Raw genomic sequence first — 17,831 nt, 5'->3', positions numbered from 1 at the left:
CGAGGCAGCGGTGGTAGTGATCCAAGTAATGGATGACACAACGAAGATGACTGAATGTGGAAGCTGCAGCATGTACATGATCCTAGAGGGGATACCTGAAAAGAGTTTCGTCTGTATGAAGTGTCGCCTGATAGAGCTGATGGAAGAAAAGATCCGAGGGAACAAATGATACAGCTAGATTCTCGCTGGAACGTATCAAGGGAGAGTATGCCAGGCTGGGGAAGATGCTTAAGGAAATTGAGGTTCAGGTGATCTTCAGTGGGATTCTTCCTGTTCCTAGAGAAAAGCAACAAAGGTGTGACAAGATTATGATGATCAACAGATGGCTCAGGCAGTGGTGCTATAAGGAGGGCTTTGAGATGTATGGCTACTGGGAAGCATTTGTGGACAGAGGACTGTTCTCTCAGGATGGACTTCACCTGAGTAGGGAGGGAAATAGACTTCTAGGATGGAGGCTGGCACAACTGATTAAGAAAGCTTTAAACTAGGAATTTGGGGGAGATGGTTGGGAGATGTCCAGGTAATCTCCATGCTGGATTTTAACACTGAGAGGGAAGAAAACAAATTAAGAAGGGATACAGTCGTGGGTAGGAGAATGGACATAAGCAGGAAGGATAGTGTAGATACCAGTCTAATAGGTGATACTGGTTGTGGAATGTCTGTGCCCAATTGGGTAAAGCAATTGTGAGCGAAGTGAAACAGCAAAAATTAAGATGTTTGTACACTAATGCGAGGAGCTTAGGTAACAAAATGGAGGAACTAGACCTACTGGTGCAGGAAGTGAAACCAGATATTACAGGGATAACAGAAACATGGTGGAATAGTAGTCATGACTGGAGTACAGGTATTGAAGGGTATGTGCTGTTTAGGAAAGACAGAAATAAAGGCAAAGGTGGTGGAGTAGCATTGTATATCAATGATGAGGTAGAGTAAATAAATAAGAAGTGATGCCGGAATGGCTAAGACAGAATCTGTCTGGGCAAAAATCACATTGGGGAAGAAAGCTACTAGAGCCTCCCCTGGGATCGTGCTTGGGGTGTGCTGTAGACTGTTGGGATTCTATTAGGATATGGATAGAGACCTCTTTAATGTTTTTAATGAAGTAAATACTAATGGGAATGTGTGATCATGGTAGACTTTAATGTCCCAGATATAGACTGGAGGACAAGTGCTAGTAATAATAGGGCTCAGATTTTCCTGGATGCGATAGCTGATGGATTCCTTCACCAAGTAGTTGCTGAACCAACAAGAGGGGATGCCATTTTAGATTTGGTTTTGGTGAGTAATGAGGACCTCATAGAAGAAGTGGTTGTAGGGGACAACCTTGGTTCGAGCGATAATGAGCTAATTCAGTTAAAACTAAATGGAAGGATAAACAAAAATATATCTGGGACAAGAGTTTTTGATTTCAAAAGGGATAACTTTAAAAAATTAAGGAAATTAGTTAAGGAAGTGGATTGGACTGAAGAACTCGTGGATCTAAAGGCGGAGGAGGCCTGAAATTACTTCAAGTCAAGGTTGCAGAAATTATCAGAATTCTTTTCAGAGTAACAGCCATGTTAGTCTGTATTCGCAAAAAGAAAAGGAGTACTTGTGGCACCTTAGACTAACCAATTTAACTCCTTTTCTTTTTGCGAATACAGACTAACATGGCTGTTACTCTGAAACCTGTCATTATGCAAGGCACTGTATTTAGCCGTATGGAGTGAAAATGCTCAAATAAATTGGTTAGTCTCTAAGGTGCCACAAGTACTCCTTTTCTTTTTATCAGAATTCTGCATCCCAAGAAAGGGGAAAAAATTCATAGGCAGGAGTTGTAGACGAAGCTGGATGAGCAAGCATCTCAGAGAGGTGATTAAGAAAAAGCAGAAAGCCTACAAGGTGTGGAAGATGGGAGGGATTAGTAAGGAAAGGTACCTTATTGAGATCAGAACATGTAGGGATAAAGTCAGACAGGCCAAAAGCCATGTAGAGTTGGACCTTGCAAAGGGAATTAAAACCAATATAAAAGGTTTTATAGTGATGTAAATAAGAAGAAAACAAAGAAAGAAGTGGGACCGCTAAACGCTGAGGATGGAGTGGAGGTTAAGGATAATCTAGGCATGGCCCAATATTCTAAACAAATACTTTGCCTCAGTCTTTAATGAAGCTAATGCGGAGCTTAGGGATAATGGTAGGATGAAAAATGGGAATGAGGATATGGAGGTAGATATTACCACATCCAAGGTAGAAGCCAAACTCAAACAGCTTAATGGGACTAAATCGGGGGGGCCCAGATAATCTTAATCCAAGAATATTAAAGGAACTGGCACATGAAATTGCAAGCCCATTGGCAAGAATTTTTAATGAATCTGTAAACTCAGGGGTAGTACCATATGACTGGAGAATTGCTAACATAGTTCCTTTTTTTAAGAAAGCGGGGGAAAAAGTGGTAGTTTGACATCTGTAGTATGCAAGGTCTTGGAAAAAATGTTGAAGGAGAAAGTAGTTAAGGACATTGAGGCCAATGGTAATTGGGACAAAATACAACATGGTTTTACAAAAGGTAGATTGTGCCAAACCAACCTGATCACCTTCTTTGAGAAGGTAACAGATTTTTTTAGACAAAGGAAATGCAGTGGATCTAATTTACCTTGATTTCAGTAAGGCATTTGATATGGTTCCACATGGGGAATTATTAGCTAAATTGGAAAAGATGGGGATCAACATGAAAATTGAAAGGTGGATAAGGAACTGGTTAAAGGGGAGACTACAACGGGTCACACTGAAAGGTGAACTGTCAGACTGGAAGGAGGTTACTAGTGGAGTTCCTCAGGGATCAGTTTGGGACCAGTCTTATTTAATCTTTTTATTACTGACCTTGGCACAAAAAGTGGGAATGTGCTAATAAAGTTTGCGGATGACACAAAGCTGGGAGGTATTGCCAATACAGAGAAGGACCGGGATATCCTACAGGAAGATCTGGATGACCTTGTAAACTGGAGTAATAGTAATAGGATGAAATTTAATAGTGAAAAGGGCAAGGTCATGCATTTAAGGATTAATAACAAAAAAATTTTGTTATAAGCTGGGGACGCATCACTTGGAAGTAACAGAGGAGGAGAAGGACCTTGGAGTATTGGTTGACCACAGGATGACTATGAGCCGCCAATGTGATATCGCCATGAAAAAAGCTATTTCCAGTACAGATAAGGAGGTGTTAGTACCGTTATACAAGGCACTGGTGAGACCTCTTCTGGAATATTGTGTGCAGTTCTGGTCTCCCATGTTTAAGAAGGATGAATTCAAACTGGAACAGGTACAGAGAAGGGCTACTAGGATGATCCAATGAATGGAAAACCCGTCTTATGAAAGGAGACTCAAAGAGCTTGGCTTGTTTAGCCTAACCAAAAGAAGGCTGAGGGGAGATATGATTGCTCTGTATAAATATATCAGAGGAATAAATACCAGGGAGGGAGAGGAATTATTTAAGCTCAGTACCACTGTGGACACAAGAACAAATGGATATAAACTGGCCACCAGGAAGTTTAGACTTGAAATTAGACAAAGGTTTCTAACCATCAGAGGAGTGAAGTTCTGGAACAACCTTCCAAGGGGAGCAGTGGGGGCAAAAGACATATTGAAGTATCACTAGAGGAGGTTTTGGAATTAATTGAGAAACTTAACAGTAACAAGTCACTGGGACCAGATGGCATTCACCCAAGAGTTCTGAAAAAACTCAAATGTGAAATTGCGGAACTATTAACTATGATTTGTAACCTGTCCTTTAAATCAGCTACTGTACTCAGTGACTGGAAGATAGCTAATGTAACGCCAATATTTAAGAAGGGCTCTAGAGGTGATCCTGGCAATTACAGACTGGTAAGTCTAACATCAGTACCGGGCAAATTAGTTGAAACAATAGTAAAGAATAAAATTGTCAGACACATAGAAGAACATAAATTGTTCTTCAAGAGTCAACATGGTTTCTCTAAAGAGAGATCATGTCTTGCTAATATATTAGAGTTCTTTGAGGGGGTCAACAAACATGTGGACAAGGAGCCAGTGGACATAGTGTACTTAGATTTCCAGAAAGCCTTTGACAAGGTCCCTCACCAAAGGCTCTTAAGTAAATTAAGTTGTAATGGGGTAAGAGGGAAGATCCTTTCATGGATTGAGAACTGGTTAAAAGTCAGGGAACAAAGGGTAGGAATAAATGGTAAATTTTCAGAATGCAGAGTGGTAACTAGTGGTGGTCTCCAAGGGTCAATCCGAGGACCAATCCTTTTCAACTTATTCATAAATGATCTCAAGAAAGGGGTAAACAGTGAGGTGGCAAAGTTTGCAGATGATACTAAACTGCTCAAGATAGTTAAGACCAAAGCAGACTGAAGAACTTCAAAAAGATCTCACAAAAGTAAGTGGTCGGGCAACAAAACGGCAAATGAAATTTAATGTGGATAAATGTAAAGTAATGCACATTGGAAAAAATAACCCCAACTATACATACAATATGATGGGGGCTAATTTAGCTAGAACTAATCAGGATAAAGATCTTGGAGTCATTGTGGATAGTTCTCTGAAGACGTCCATGCAGTGTGCAGCGGCAGTCAAAAAAGCAAACGGGATGTTAGGAATCATCAAAAAAGGGATAGAGAATAAGACAGAGAATATCTTATTGCCCTTATATAAACCCATGGTATGCCCACATCTTGAGTACTGCGTACAGATGTGGTCCCCTCATCTCAAAAAAGATATACTGGCATTAGAAAATGTTCAGAAAAGGGCAACTAAAATGATTAGGGGTTTGGAATGGGTCCCAGATGAGGAGAGATGAAAGAGGCTAGGACTTTTCAGCTTGGAAAAGAGGAGACTAAGGGAGGATATGATAGAGATATATAAAATCATGAGTGGTGTGGAGAAAGTGAAAAGGAAAAGTTATTTTCTTGTTCCCATAGTATAAGAATTAGGGGTCACCAAATGAAATTAATGGGTAGCAGGTTTAAAACAAATAAAAAGAGGTTCTTCTTCACTCAGCGCACAGTCAACCTGTGGAACTCCTTGCCTGAGGAGGTTGAGAAGGCTAGGACTATAACAGGGTTTAAAAGAGAACTGGATAAATTCATGGAGGTTAAGTCCATTAATGACTATGAGCCAGGATGGGTAAGGAATAGTATCCCTAGCCTCTGTTTGTCAGAAGGTGGAGATGGATGGCAGGAGAGAGATCACCAGATCATTATCTGTTAGGTTCATTCCCTCTGGGGCACCTGGCATTGGCCAGTGTCGGTAGACAGGATACTGAGCTGGATGGACCTTTGGTCTGACCCAGTATGGCCATTCTTATGTTCTTATGACCTTCTGTAGATGGGTTGAAATGATCCCCAACAACTGTATTGCTTGGCATGTGTGGTCAGTTAGGTCTTGGAGTTTTCTGGTTGGGAGCAAACAAAATGGATGAGTCAGGAATTTTATCAGGGCGAAGAGGAGATAATTCATCAAGTCATGGAGGGGGAAAATGCTGGAGATGATAAACCTGAAGAAGAAGAATAAATTTGGGCAATCTAAATCCATTCCTCAAGCATCTATACAGTAGATGCCACTTAAAAAAAAAACACCTCCGCATTCACCCTCCATTCCAGGTAGTGTATTTGAAGCGACCAGGGGATCTTCAGAACTACAGAATCTCTGGATTATTAGTGGAAGCAATGGTATAACTACATGTTTGTCTTCAATGTTGTTGTTGCTTTTCTCTATAAAATATTGAAAATTTTGTAGATAGTAACTCTAGGTAGATATGTTCTTTTAGAAGTCTAGAGTATTTTTAGGAACTCCTTTTGATCCTCAGAAAAGAAGATTTGGGTGAGATAAAGCATAAGCACATCTGCAGTCTGAGAATGGAGATTATGATGTACTGTAAAAAAGCATTAGGATTTATGCTGGCATGTGTAGATCTGGTGTCTCTGTCAAAATTCAAATGCTCACTGCAAAGTTTGATGCAGTTGGAATGGAAGAAGGATCCATGAGCCTGCATTGCACAAATTCATTTGTCAACTAAAGTCCGGGTAGTGCTACATTATGTTGATAATTCCAGTGAAGCAAAGGGAGACATCTAGATTCTGCAAAATCTTTGAACACCTTTGATGATCCTGTTAGTCAAGATTGCAGTGGTGATTGGAAGGTTAAGAGTACGGCAATGTAATTAGCATGTCCCATAAATCTTCAGACCAGGGCAGTTTTCCTAGCTATGTCGAAATGACAGTATCCGGTGAAAGGGAGGACTGTCTACAATGTACATTACAATATATATTGCAATACAATTTTTTGTCATGGTTTCATTATGAAAAATCAGGGAAAATGTACAGTAAAACCCCTTTGAAGCTCTCTTCCTTTTTGCGTGGAAAGGCATCTGAAAAAAATCAAGTGTCTCACTTACCTGGACATCTTGATATGAAGTTGGACTGGTTGTCTTCACCAGTTTAAATCCAAGGGAATTAACAGTACATCCAGTGATCTTTACTCAGTTGTGTGAGAAGTTGAAATTTCACGACTGGATTTATTTAAATCAAGTCAACACTGCCAGTTCTTTCAGCAATGGGAAAAGGTGTGCAATAGTGAAAAATGTTTGGTCAGCCAAACTGCTGTTGGCACGTGCATTTTCCTGGGTCTGTTATTCATGACATCCATAGAGAATGGAGAGGGAGATTAGTAATTTTGGTGGATTTGACTGAGATGGCGGATAGTAGAAGGACCTTGTATCTAGTTAGATGAAACAAACAATATGGCAAAATTCAGTATTACACTATCAATTGGAAGTTGTCACTTTGAGCATGAAGTTCAAGGCAACTGTTGAACAAAAAAGGGTCTTTGACTTAAAATGCAGATTTTTAAGGGTATTTAGACCTTGCTGTACCGTTGGGATTTATCTCTGGAAGGCCTAAATCACTTTTGAAAATGAGATTTAAGCTCCAAAAACAGACATTGTAGCACTGAGCACAGCAACACCTAAATACCTTTAGAAATCTGGGTCTAAATGATTGCAACTCAGATCTAGAAAGAAACCAACAATTTCCGTTGACTACTGGGTTTGTGAGAGATTGTTTCAGGTTCTCCTCTTAGTATTGTACTCTTACTGATGGAAAAAGGCATGGATGTGGGGGAGCAAATGGGGACCTGTCTGGCACAGGGGGATTTCAATCCTTAGCTCCCCAAGATTAGTTATGGTGAGGAGAAGGGCTACAAGGGGCTGCAGCATTTGGCACATTATTGGAACATCTAATAGTTGATTTTAAATTTTCATTCTATTCTGTTATAGCTATTACAAATAACTGTCTAGCCTAATTTATGACAAGTTGCATAACCATTTTAATTCTTTGAGATTTTGTTATTGAAACGGTCTGACACATCTGCATTACTGTTATATTTTATGCCAAATATATAATTTGTCTTCAACTGTTAAAAGGGATTATGTTAGTTTTCATTGATTCTTAGGAGGCCCACCATTTCTTTTTCACTGTTGGTGTCCTGGTGGTGGTGACATTGCCAGGTGATGGAACTTGCTTCTTATTTCTGGGGCCTTTTTCATATGGGGAATTAAATCTAGATATTTTACTTCCAGGAGCACATTGCCAGGGTCATTCCATAACTTTATTATTAGGAAAAGGTCTGTAGTTTCAGCTTTTTCTTGCTAATCTAGAGGTGAAAATCTCTGTATCTCATCACAAATCCTGTGACCTGTCCACTCCTCCAGATTCCTTTCTTTAATATGAAAAACTCATCCAATACTGAAGTCCGTACTGATGTCTTACCCAAGCAAAACTCCAACTGGCTTAAATGGGAGTTTTGAATAAACAATTAAGACTGGACCCCATCTCACCTTTTGTGGAATTTTCTTAGGTTGGTAGGGGTGTAAACCTATTTTTACCTAGCCTCTTTTTTAATCTATTTCTAGAATTCTTTTTTAATTTAAATATGAAGTTACCAAATAAGTCAGTACTAGCTGACACTTTAAATCTTAAAACACTGTACAAGTAATTAAGCTAAGTGAATATAGATGAAATATTTACTTTGTTAAATTGGTTTCAGTGTCTTATGCTTTACAACTTGAAACATTTTGTGAATGTGAGTGCTGAAATGTTGCCATGTTATCTCTCTCAATTATTCACTTTATTTTTGTTGGCTGACCTTTGGATCCAGGATGATTCACCTTTGGATCTAGTTTTCCACATTTTTACTTTTCTGTATTGATAGAGGGAGCATATTTCATTTGAGGCTTAAATGATGTCAGAAATGTACCAGTGTAGTTATTAATGTATTTCATTAGCTATTTAGTGGCTTTAGAAAATGTCCATGTGAGACTATAACCAAGGTGCAGGCTTTTGTAGGTTGGCCCATGTGCCTTTATATTCAAAATTAATTATAAAAATGTTTTGAGTGCTTTTTGGCAAAATAAGATTAATTGGGATAATTTAAATGTGTGCATATTTGCTGTGTGTATATATTTTCAGGTTTCTATACTCATTGTTTTTGACTGCTCATGTGCAAGTATGCAAATAGGGAGGGCCTGGGAAGTCCCCCTTTCTGCATATGTCTGCAGAGGTGGTAACTAGCATCCTGGTGCTTGTTTTCCATAAACACTAGGTGGAGGAATGCACGCTATACTTTTTTAAAGGGTTTAGCAATTGCTGCCTCATTGTGCTCCCCTGGTATCCCTGGAGACATTTTATCCACCTCTGTGATCGTCAGACATAATGCCCTTGGACAGCTGCAGCCTGAGAAGCATTCCCCCATGTGTCTGTGGCTTCAAAAGCTACATGTAATGCCCATGTCCCTGGGTGCATCGTCAGCAGTGGGCATGTAACCTGGGACCTATGGATCTTAATGCATGAGTCTCCACTGCTTAAGCTAAAAAATCCCAGCTTTTAGGTAGGGCTGTAGCAGGCTCATCAATCTCTAGGGCTAGCGACCACCAGAGGGGGACAAAGTGCCAAACTAGGTGGGCATGGATTAACTACAGTATATAACCTAGCCAGAGAAATGTTTACCATTGAAAATGCCCACAGGCTTACAGACTGTTTCAAAATATTATTTTATTTTAGTAGCTTCTTACGTACACTGGTACACAGGTACTATGTTAACGTCAATGTTTTTACATTTTAAATGGTGTAAATTACCATCTACTGATCAGTTTTATGGTCTTCAGTGAATGCTGTAAAATTAAGTTGCATACCAATGTTGTAAGGCTTTTCTGCCTTAAATAAATTAGTTGCTTTGAAAGAATCAGTTACTGAAGCAATAAATACATTATTCTCAGTGACCGTTCATAGCATTTTCTCTTTATTTCCGGTTTAGCAGCATCACAGGGAATATATTTATGAATATGGTACAGTAGGTTACCTTTTTTTAGGTTTGTCTGGAATTTTCTTGCGTAGGCAGGAAAGGTGAATCCGTAGTCTGTGGTGTTTTGATAGATGAAAAAAATCCTCCAAAAAATAGAAGGATATTAGTAATACATGTATATATTTTGATCTCTAAACCATCATTCTTATATTGGAAGAGATCTAGTGCAGTACAGAACAGGAGTTGGAAGAATATAAACAAGGTATCTAGAGAAAGCAAAACTAAAAAGATGTTTTTTTCCCCCTATACTTTGATTTTAAACACAGGGTGTTTAAAATAATAAGCCAATCATGTCCTCCACATTAAAAGACACAAGAAGGCCAAAATGCAAGTAGAAAAGTCTATTGACTTGAATCTGAGGGATTTTAGCTGCATCATCCCTTAAAATGGGGGTTTGGCAGCTCATGAAAGTGGGACTGTGGATCCCCATGCCAGTGGCTCCTTGCCTGTGCTTGACCAGAAACAACACCAGTGGGAGGGTTGGATTTGAAGGCACGGAGTAGTAATCTATAGAGATGAATGCGGAAAGGTTCAGTGGAAACTCCTGTGGGCATTTTCCCTGAGTGTGATATGGGAAAAGTTGCAAAGAAAAGTTTTCATGTTTGTTTAGGAAAATGGGTCAGGGTAGATAAAAATCAGTTACTTGAAGAAAAATCTGATTATTTTTTCTGTTTTAAATTGGAATTTTTTAATTTAAATTGAATACAGATTAATTTTTTTAAACCTCTTTAAAATTAAAATTTGAAAATATAACCACCTATGTTAAGGCCTCAATGTACCATTTATTAACATTTAAATTATTTAAAAATACATATTTGTTTGCCAGGTTTTGAAGAACTTCAATCACTGAACTGTTGGAAGTCACCGGGTCGGCAACTTGCATTAGAGTTGTTTAAAACACCTTTTGATAACAGTAACCTCTGTGGCATGTGGAGAGAGAATATTTATTTTTATAAATTTCAGTTTAGTCAATTAGCTCAATTGAATGACTAGTTCATTCAGAGTTAAGAAAAAGATTAGGAGTTGAAAAAGGAAAGCTTGTTGTCCTCTTGTGATCTATGAATAAAAACTAGGTATGAGAAAATGAGACCTACTAATTCTAAAATCTGGAAGGACATGGTGACCAGAAACAATCAGTTTGATTCACTAACTACAAGTCTTCCTTTGTTTAGTAAATCAGTTAGTTTTAAAAGCAAAACGTTTTGATAAACTTTGTTTTTTTCTTATGTATCTAGCACATTTAAGGTTTTCATTTTTAAAAAAGTTTTGTGTATAATTCCCTGTTTTCTAAGATAAAAAATGTAAACATTAAGAATCTGAATAAATATAACATAAGCTGTATAATAGCTGAAATAGATGTGTATAGCTATACACATCCTCCTAGTTAGCAAAAACAAGTTCCAAATTTAGTGTAAAGGCCTATATTTAGTTGCAAATCAACACGTTTTAGTGGTTACCAACGAATGAGGTTCAACCTTTCTTTTGGTAAATAAGTAAATACCAAGGTAAAACCAGATTAAAACTGATTTTAAATCAGTTTCCCCCTTGCTGAATTAAATCATAATTAAAATGGTGTGGTTTAAATCAATCCACCTTGAGGGCAGAGGTGTGGGGTGTAACATTATTGCTGAGGCACCCTCCCCCCCACCCCCCAGCAGAATTTTGGGCATTGAAGTGTGCTTTTTCTGATCCATTCATTCCCCAACTGGCTAAAATTTAGGGAGGTGATCGAAGTAGAAGTAACTAGTTTTATTTAAAATATTTCATTTGGGGAAGATTCTCTAATGATGATAAAATTGGTCAAGTGTGTAAGGAGATTTTCAGAATTAAATGAGCACATAGCTTGCTTTTATTAAAGTGCTGTAACTGCACGTGGTAATTTTAAAAAGTAATTAGTTTTATTAGGTTGATGAGAAACAGCTGTTGATTTTAGAATGCTTTTTGTTTTTTAAAGAATCCAGGGGTTCTAACTATCAATCTTTTCCTTGCTAAATAACAGGGCTTCTAGTCTGTTGCCTTGGACACTAGATCATAATTCCTTTTTTTTTTTTTTTTAAATGCCTTACCCTCTGGACTGGCCTCTCTCGATTCTACTTCTATCTCTCTGGCCATTCCTTAAGTGTCTCTTTTGTCTGGTCATCATCCTCTGTTCCACTTGCCATAGCGATTCCACAGGAATCTATCCTTTGGCCCTTTTATTTCCTTTTGTCATTTCTTTAGATCAGTGGTGCCCAGCCTTATTACACAGGAGGGATACATAAACCTAAGCACAACCTTGTGTGGGCCAAAGATTTAAAGTCCCCTATATTGATTTATATTTTAAGTTCCACTTGTTTAGTATGTATTTAGGTTGTTTCTAGGTACAGTATTGTCTTTTTACACACTTGTGTAAATTAAAATAACGTAAACATGATGACAAAACTTTAATGAATCAGCTGTTAGTATATTGCGTTGAAGCACGCTGCCGGCCTTAGGAAATGCCCTGGTGGATCATAGGTTGAGCACCCCTGCTTTAGGTGATCTTATATGCTCCACATGGCTTTAGTTAATATCTCTATGCTGATGAGACTTTAATTTGTTTGCTCCTGAGTTTTTTTCATCCATTCAGTTCCATATCTCAGCCTGTCATTCTGATATCTACTGGATTGCCGCTCAAATTCAGCATTGTCAAAAGTTAACTACTTATTTTTCCTAACAAACCCTCCCAATTCTTTCTCATTGTTGACAAAAACCACCAACCTCCCTGGAGCTCAGACTTGTTGTTAATTATTTGTATTACTATAATACCTAGGAGTCCAACTCGTGGATTTAAAGGTGTTAGTTTTGTGGATGTTTATGTGGAGTTCCTTCCAAACATGAGGGCCAGCATGGCAGAAAAGAAGTAAAGAGCTTGTTTGAAAATGTAATAATGGGGATAGAGTGTGGCTTCATGGGGTGATCACAATGAGAGTTGACATCGCAGTGGTGAATGGGAGATGATAGATAAGATAGTAATAAGTTGGGAGGGGTTTAAAGTGAAGACCAGTAGCTTATGTTTGGCATGGTAGAGAAGGGGGATGCAAAGAGAGTGGAGATGTGGTCAGAGACTGACTAGGAAAATGGTCTTTGCAGCAACATTCTGAATTGATATGAGTGTGCAAGTTTGCATTTGTCAAACCCAGAGAGAAAGATATTACAGTAGTAGGTGTTTTAGCTGTATTGTGGCTGAATAGGAAAGGCCATATTTTTAGACATGTTTTGTGGAAGCAAGGGGGTTTGAGTTGATTCAGAACAGAGAGCATGTGCTTGTCTAGCTAAGCATGGGAAGGCTGTAATTTGTATGATATATGTCGCACCAAGGAGAAAGTGTTTAACCTGTGCTAGAGATCCTTACCTGGGTTTACTCCTGGCATTGCCTCACCAAGATAAGTATTTTATTGCTTAATATAGTACTTGTTCCAAGTGTTTAACTCTTGCCCTCCCTCCAGGAGAAAGGGTTGGGACTTGGGCAGAGGCAAGTGGGTGGTGACCTGGGATCCCCTTCCTCAGCTCAGGGAACTCCCCACCTCACACATTTTCTTTCAGTCCCTACTGCAAAAACTCTCATCCAGGCTCTCATGATTTCCCCTTTTGACTACCTCCTCTTTGATACCCACATTAACCCTTCCAATCTGTACAAAATGTACATACTAAGATGCTTGTTGTTCTGACTGTGACGGGTTGGACCCCCCTCTCCTGTCCGGGATGACACCTGATGTACTGGGGTTTAACTGAGCCCCCCTTCAACCAGCCTGGGTTCCCTCTCCCTGCTTTGCTGAATTAGGCTCTCTGGCCTCTTGCAGCACACACACACAGAGGTAGGGCCTAACCCCGCTGCAGACAGACTAAAGTCAGTTCTGTGTGAGAGGGCTACCCCAGCACTCATGTGCCCCCACCCCTTTTGGGGGACAAACTCAAAGTAATACTGTCTTGCACTCTTTAGAAATATCTGTACAGCACAAGCTCTTAAAATTTGCCCTCTTCCTCAGTGTGAAGAGAGATGCACGACTTCTTGCCCCTCTGTTAGAAACTGCATAAACTGGGTTTAATAATGAACAAAATCTGCCTTTTATAGTTCATAAAATTTAAGTGGTTTAAGAGATAACGAACAGAGCAAAGCAGATTACTAAGCAAATGAAACAAAACATGTAAACTAAGCTTGACACACTAGATAGGTAAGATACAAATTAGCAAATTCTCACCCTGAGTGATAAACAGGCTGGCGGATTCTTAAGGCACAGGTTGCCTTGACTTTCCCAGGTTTTCATACACAGGCTAAAGATCTTAGCCTGGGACTATCACTTCTAACAGTTCAGTCTTTGTTCCTCAGGTGTTTTCAGATGTGTTGTTGTAGGGATAGTGAGGACTCCCACATATTATCATTGTCCCTCTTTTTTTATTTCCTCTCCCCCCTCCCCCCTTCCTGGAAAGCTTTTTTGCTGTGACTTGGGTCAAACAAACAGCTCTACACAATGGGAACTATCTCTGACCTTTAATGATGATCATAACCTTTAATGATACCTTACGTGAGTCATCTTGCATAAAGTACATCTCAGTTATGTCATGTCCATATCATAAGCATATTTACATAATGAATATGAAGCGCAATGTCACACTGACCATGTCATGTTCCGTTAGATTTCTTCTTGGCTTTTCCTCCTTCATACCAAGTTCAATCCTCTGTCCTTGCTATCAAGTCCCTGCACAATTGTCTTTTTACTTTTATCTCCCATCTCCTTTGCTGTACCAGTGGCTGCAGCCTTGACACAAGACACTTGACTAGAAGAAATGCATTCCCTCATAGTGGCAGGGTTTAAGGGCAATTAAGGATAATCATGTAATCTTTAAAAAACCTCTGTTAAGGCATAAGCAATCATTATCTTGACCACTTTACTTGTGTGTTGTAACTTTTTCCCCTACTGTGTGTGTCTATCTCTTTAATTTTGATTAAAAGAATCAATTATTTTTCAAAGGACATCAATAATTAATTTTTTCTGAAAATATTTTACCAACTTTAGTGATAAGTAGCCCCTAAAATAACTCTGAAAGAGATCATAGAAAACCAAGTATTTTCACTTTGTTCATATTATGTATGTTCAATTTCACAGTTTCACCCCGTACAGTAACATTTTCCTGTTTGTGTTTTCATACAATAATGTAGAGAAAAACCTTTTTTAAAATAAGAAAATTTGATTGCAAAACCTTAAATATTGATGGAGGGAGTCTAAGGGGATGCCAATACAACAAAAAGGCCTGTGGTAGTGAGTCTTAGAGCCTGGTCAACTGGTTTGGGCTTGCAGGGCTTGTGCTACGGGGCTGGAGCCCAAGCCCAGACATCCACACCGCTGTGTTTAGCCCTGTAGCATGAGCTCTGCAAGCCCAAGTTAGTTGACCCAGGCTCTGAGACTTGCTGCTGCTCCTTGTGTAGATGTTCCCTAAGACAGATATACTTCCTGAAACTGTTTTCAACTTTTTTTTTCAATTAATTAGATATCAAGTTGACTGTGTCCTCTTAACATTCTATGAACAGCTTTTACATACTAACCATTTCTTCTTGTTGTTATGACTGTGCATTTTATACCATGGAATTTAATACATTGTCTTTTTCTTGCAGGAAACTAATTAAAATTGGATGTTGTATGGTGAGATACATCTTTGTGATGGATTATATGTTCAAATATGCTCTTTTTCTACAAACTGTAGAAACAAATAGTACCCTGCGTATGACAGAAATGCTGAAAGTGGAAAGAAAATTGTCAACTGGCAATATCACGTTAAAAAACTGCTTTAAGAAACACTGTAGTTCACATCAGTGATCCACAGCTGATAAAGCTTTGTAGTTAGTAGTGCATGTGCTTTTAAAAGTAATAAAGGATTCAACATGTTTTTACACAGTGTGTCTGCACTGATAATTTAGCACTGAATTTTCATACACTGAAATCATAGTATGATTATCAGTGAGGAAAAACAGAACATTATCTAAAAACTGTCAAAATGACCTCTGAGGAAATGGCAGCTTCTGTACTTGTGTCTGTGGCACAGGGTAAAGTGATACCTGCTCAGTCAGCTGGAGCTGAAAATAGTGAAAATGCTGTGGACACCAATGTTATAAAAAGACACATTGCTAATCAAGGAAGGCAAACGACACATACTTTCTCGTACTTACACAGACTTAAAGAAGAACATCTTCAGGGCTCGCTGCCCAAAATTTTCTCTTTGGCAAATGGAGAAGGAATGACTGATAATAGGAGTAATGAAAACTTCTTGGAGAAGAACACATGCATCCCTGGTTCAGTGGAGTTTCTTAACATGAATTGCAACACTATAAAGAAAAAATGCAAGAGCAGTGTTCCGCATAACCAGTTACATAAATCATGTGATTCTTTAGCAGAAGAACACACATGCTTGGAAACTGGAATTTCTACTTCACGGGAAAGGACCATGTTTGCTGATATTCAGTTGAAGAGGGATGAACCTGCAGTAGAGATGAAGTCATTAAGAAACCATTTCGCAGTAAATAAAAGTGGCACAGATGATGCTGATAATGTAGCAGTGTTTCACTTTCACTATGCTAGTGAAAGAAATATATCAAAAGCTTTGTGCACGCTACACAACAGCTTCATTTTGGGTGACTGTTTACAGCATGTAAATGTTGGTAATGATCACGCCAGTGATTCAACAGCCTGCACTTGTAAATTAATGGAATTGACAAATAATTGTGACAATAAAAATGGACAACAGTTGTATGATAACTGTGACACTTTAAGGGACAAGTATTTATATGTGGAAAGAGCAGCACGAAAGGTTAGAGTGGCATGCTCAAGTCACAGCTTTTATGGTGGTAATTTTACTGGAAAAATGCCCTCAAAGCCCTTTCTGAGCCATTTTGAAGATTGCAGTGATAACTGCGAAGAAGGGATGGAGGAGGAGTTTTTTAGAAACAAAAAGGAACGTTCCACTTTATTAATCAGACGTTTTTGTAAAAATGATAAGGAGGTTAAAAAATCAGTTTATACTGGAACAAGGGCAATTGTTAGGACTTTACCTTCAGGGCATATTGGAGCTGTTGCTTGGGATTATGTGGAGCAGAGGAGAAACAAGAGTGATATAAAGCATTGTAGGATTATCACAAAACATCTAACTATTCAAGCCTTAAGTGAGGAATTAAATTCTGATCTTGTGAAATCCATGTGGTATGAGGTAAGCTTTTCATATTTTTTTTCATGTAAACATGTACTGAACTGATGTTTTGATTTAACAAAATTATTACACAATTTATTGGTGAAGCTCTTGAGGAGGGTGTCAAACTACATGATTAAATAACACCGATAACCTTGTAGATAAGATGTAATACAGCCACAACTACTATGCAAAAACAAGCTTTTATTATGAATAACATTTAAGATGCATTTTATGATTGTCCACTGGTACCAACTAGTATAGAGAATGGAAGACTTAATTAACATATTGCTATGTTGAACACTCCTTTTTAGAAGGGTTTGTCTCATCCTTAAACTCATTTTGTCTAAACTGGCACAAGAGTTTCTAATCAAGGGTAGAATAAAAAAAGAAATCCATCCATTTTTATGGACTTTCTAAAAATGAAGCAGAGACATTGTTGTTTCAATTTTTTTTTTACAATTTTCAGACTAATGCTATAATGTCCCATGGTGTGGATTGATATAGAATGATTGTAGTGAAAACATATGGGTTGTATTAGGTATTTTTAAAAAAAACCTAAATATTTCATCTAAATTATCATGTTTGAACATTACTTCTGCACATATAAATAACTATCTTTATAATTTGTTATGACAGTTGCATACTGTGTATTGATATATGGTTGTCTTAACTTACATTCTGTTGACTAAATATCGTTCTAAGCCTTCATCCACAATTATTATGAACTCATTAAAAAGTTGTAGAAATGATATGGCACTTCACAAACAAATAATATTAATTGTGAAGTACTTTTACATTATGCTGTTCAGAGTTCTGCAGTTCCATGGCTATAGAACTGGAAGCAGAAACTACACTTGGTAATGGAATTTATAAAAAAGAGTTTCTTCACAGTATTGCTAACAAAATGCCATTTTAGAATGGAAGATTACAGTGCTTTTCTTTGGCATCAAGTTCAGCCAGCATCTAATGTCAGTGTTTTGTATTTGACTTCACTTTGCCAACCATATGCTGCCTGACATTTAAAATCATTCTACATAATCTTATTACAACTGACTTTTAAATTTAACTCTGATTTTATTAATCGTAGCATTACTCTTCTAATCGTCTCGATACCTGTTTATTTTCATGCCACTAATACGTTTAAATGATGTAGTATTTTGTGACTGGGCAATCATCTCAAGGGTGTAAATAGTGATATCAAATCCATTCTCCATTTTTGCGGTGGTTCCTGATTTTACAGTTTGACTAGTTGGCTG

The 17,831-nt window shown here is 38.2% G+C and overlaps 1 protein-coding gene across 9 annotated transcripts in view; it reads left to right on the top strand.

Annotated features, from left to right (window-relative positions):
- The window catches only part of PLCE1 (phospholipase C epsilon 1), a 324,949-nt gene that overhangs the window by 16,134 nt on the left and 290,984 nt on the right, over positions 1-17,831 (top strand). For all 9 annotated transcript variants that reach the window (XM_075130951.1, XM_075130953.1, XM_075130952.1 and 6 more), the window contains exon 2: positions 15,008-16,593. In XM_075130951.1, coding sequence (XP_074987052.1) covers positions 15,388-16,593 — 1,206 coding nt within the window. In that variant the 5' untranslated portion in view covers positions 15,008-15,387. The remainder of the gene's footprint in view (positions 1-15,007; positions 16,594-17,831) is intronic.

Source organism: Caretta caretta, chromosome 7 (genome assembly GCF_965140235.1).
Source record: "Caretta caretta isolate rCarCar2 chromosome 7, rCarCar1.hap1, whole genome shotgun sequence".
NCBI lineage: Eukaryota > Metazoa > Chordata > Testudines > Cheloniidae > Caretta > Caretta caretta.
This window is presented reverse-complemented; position numbering and strand designations above follow the sequence as displayed.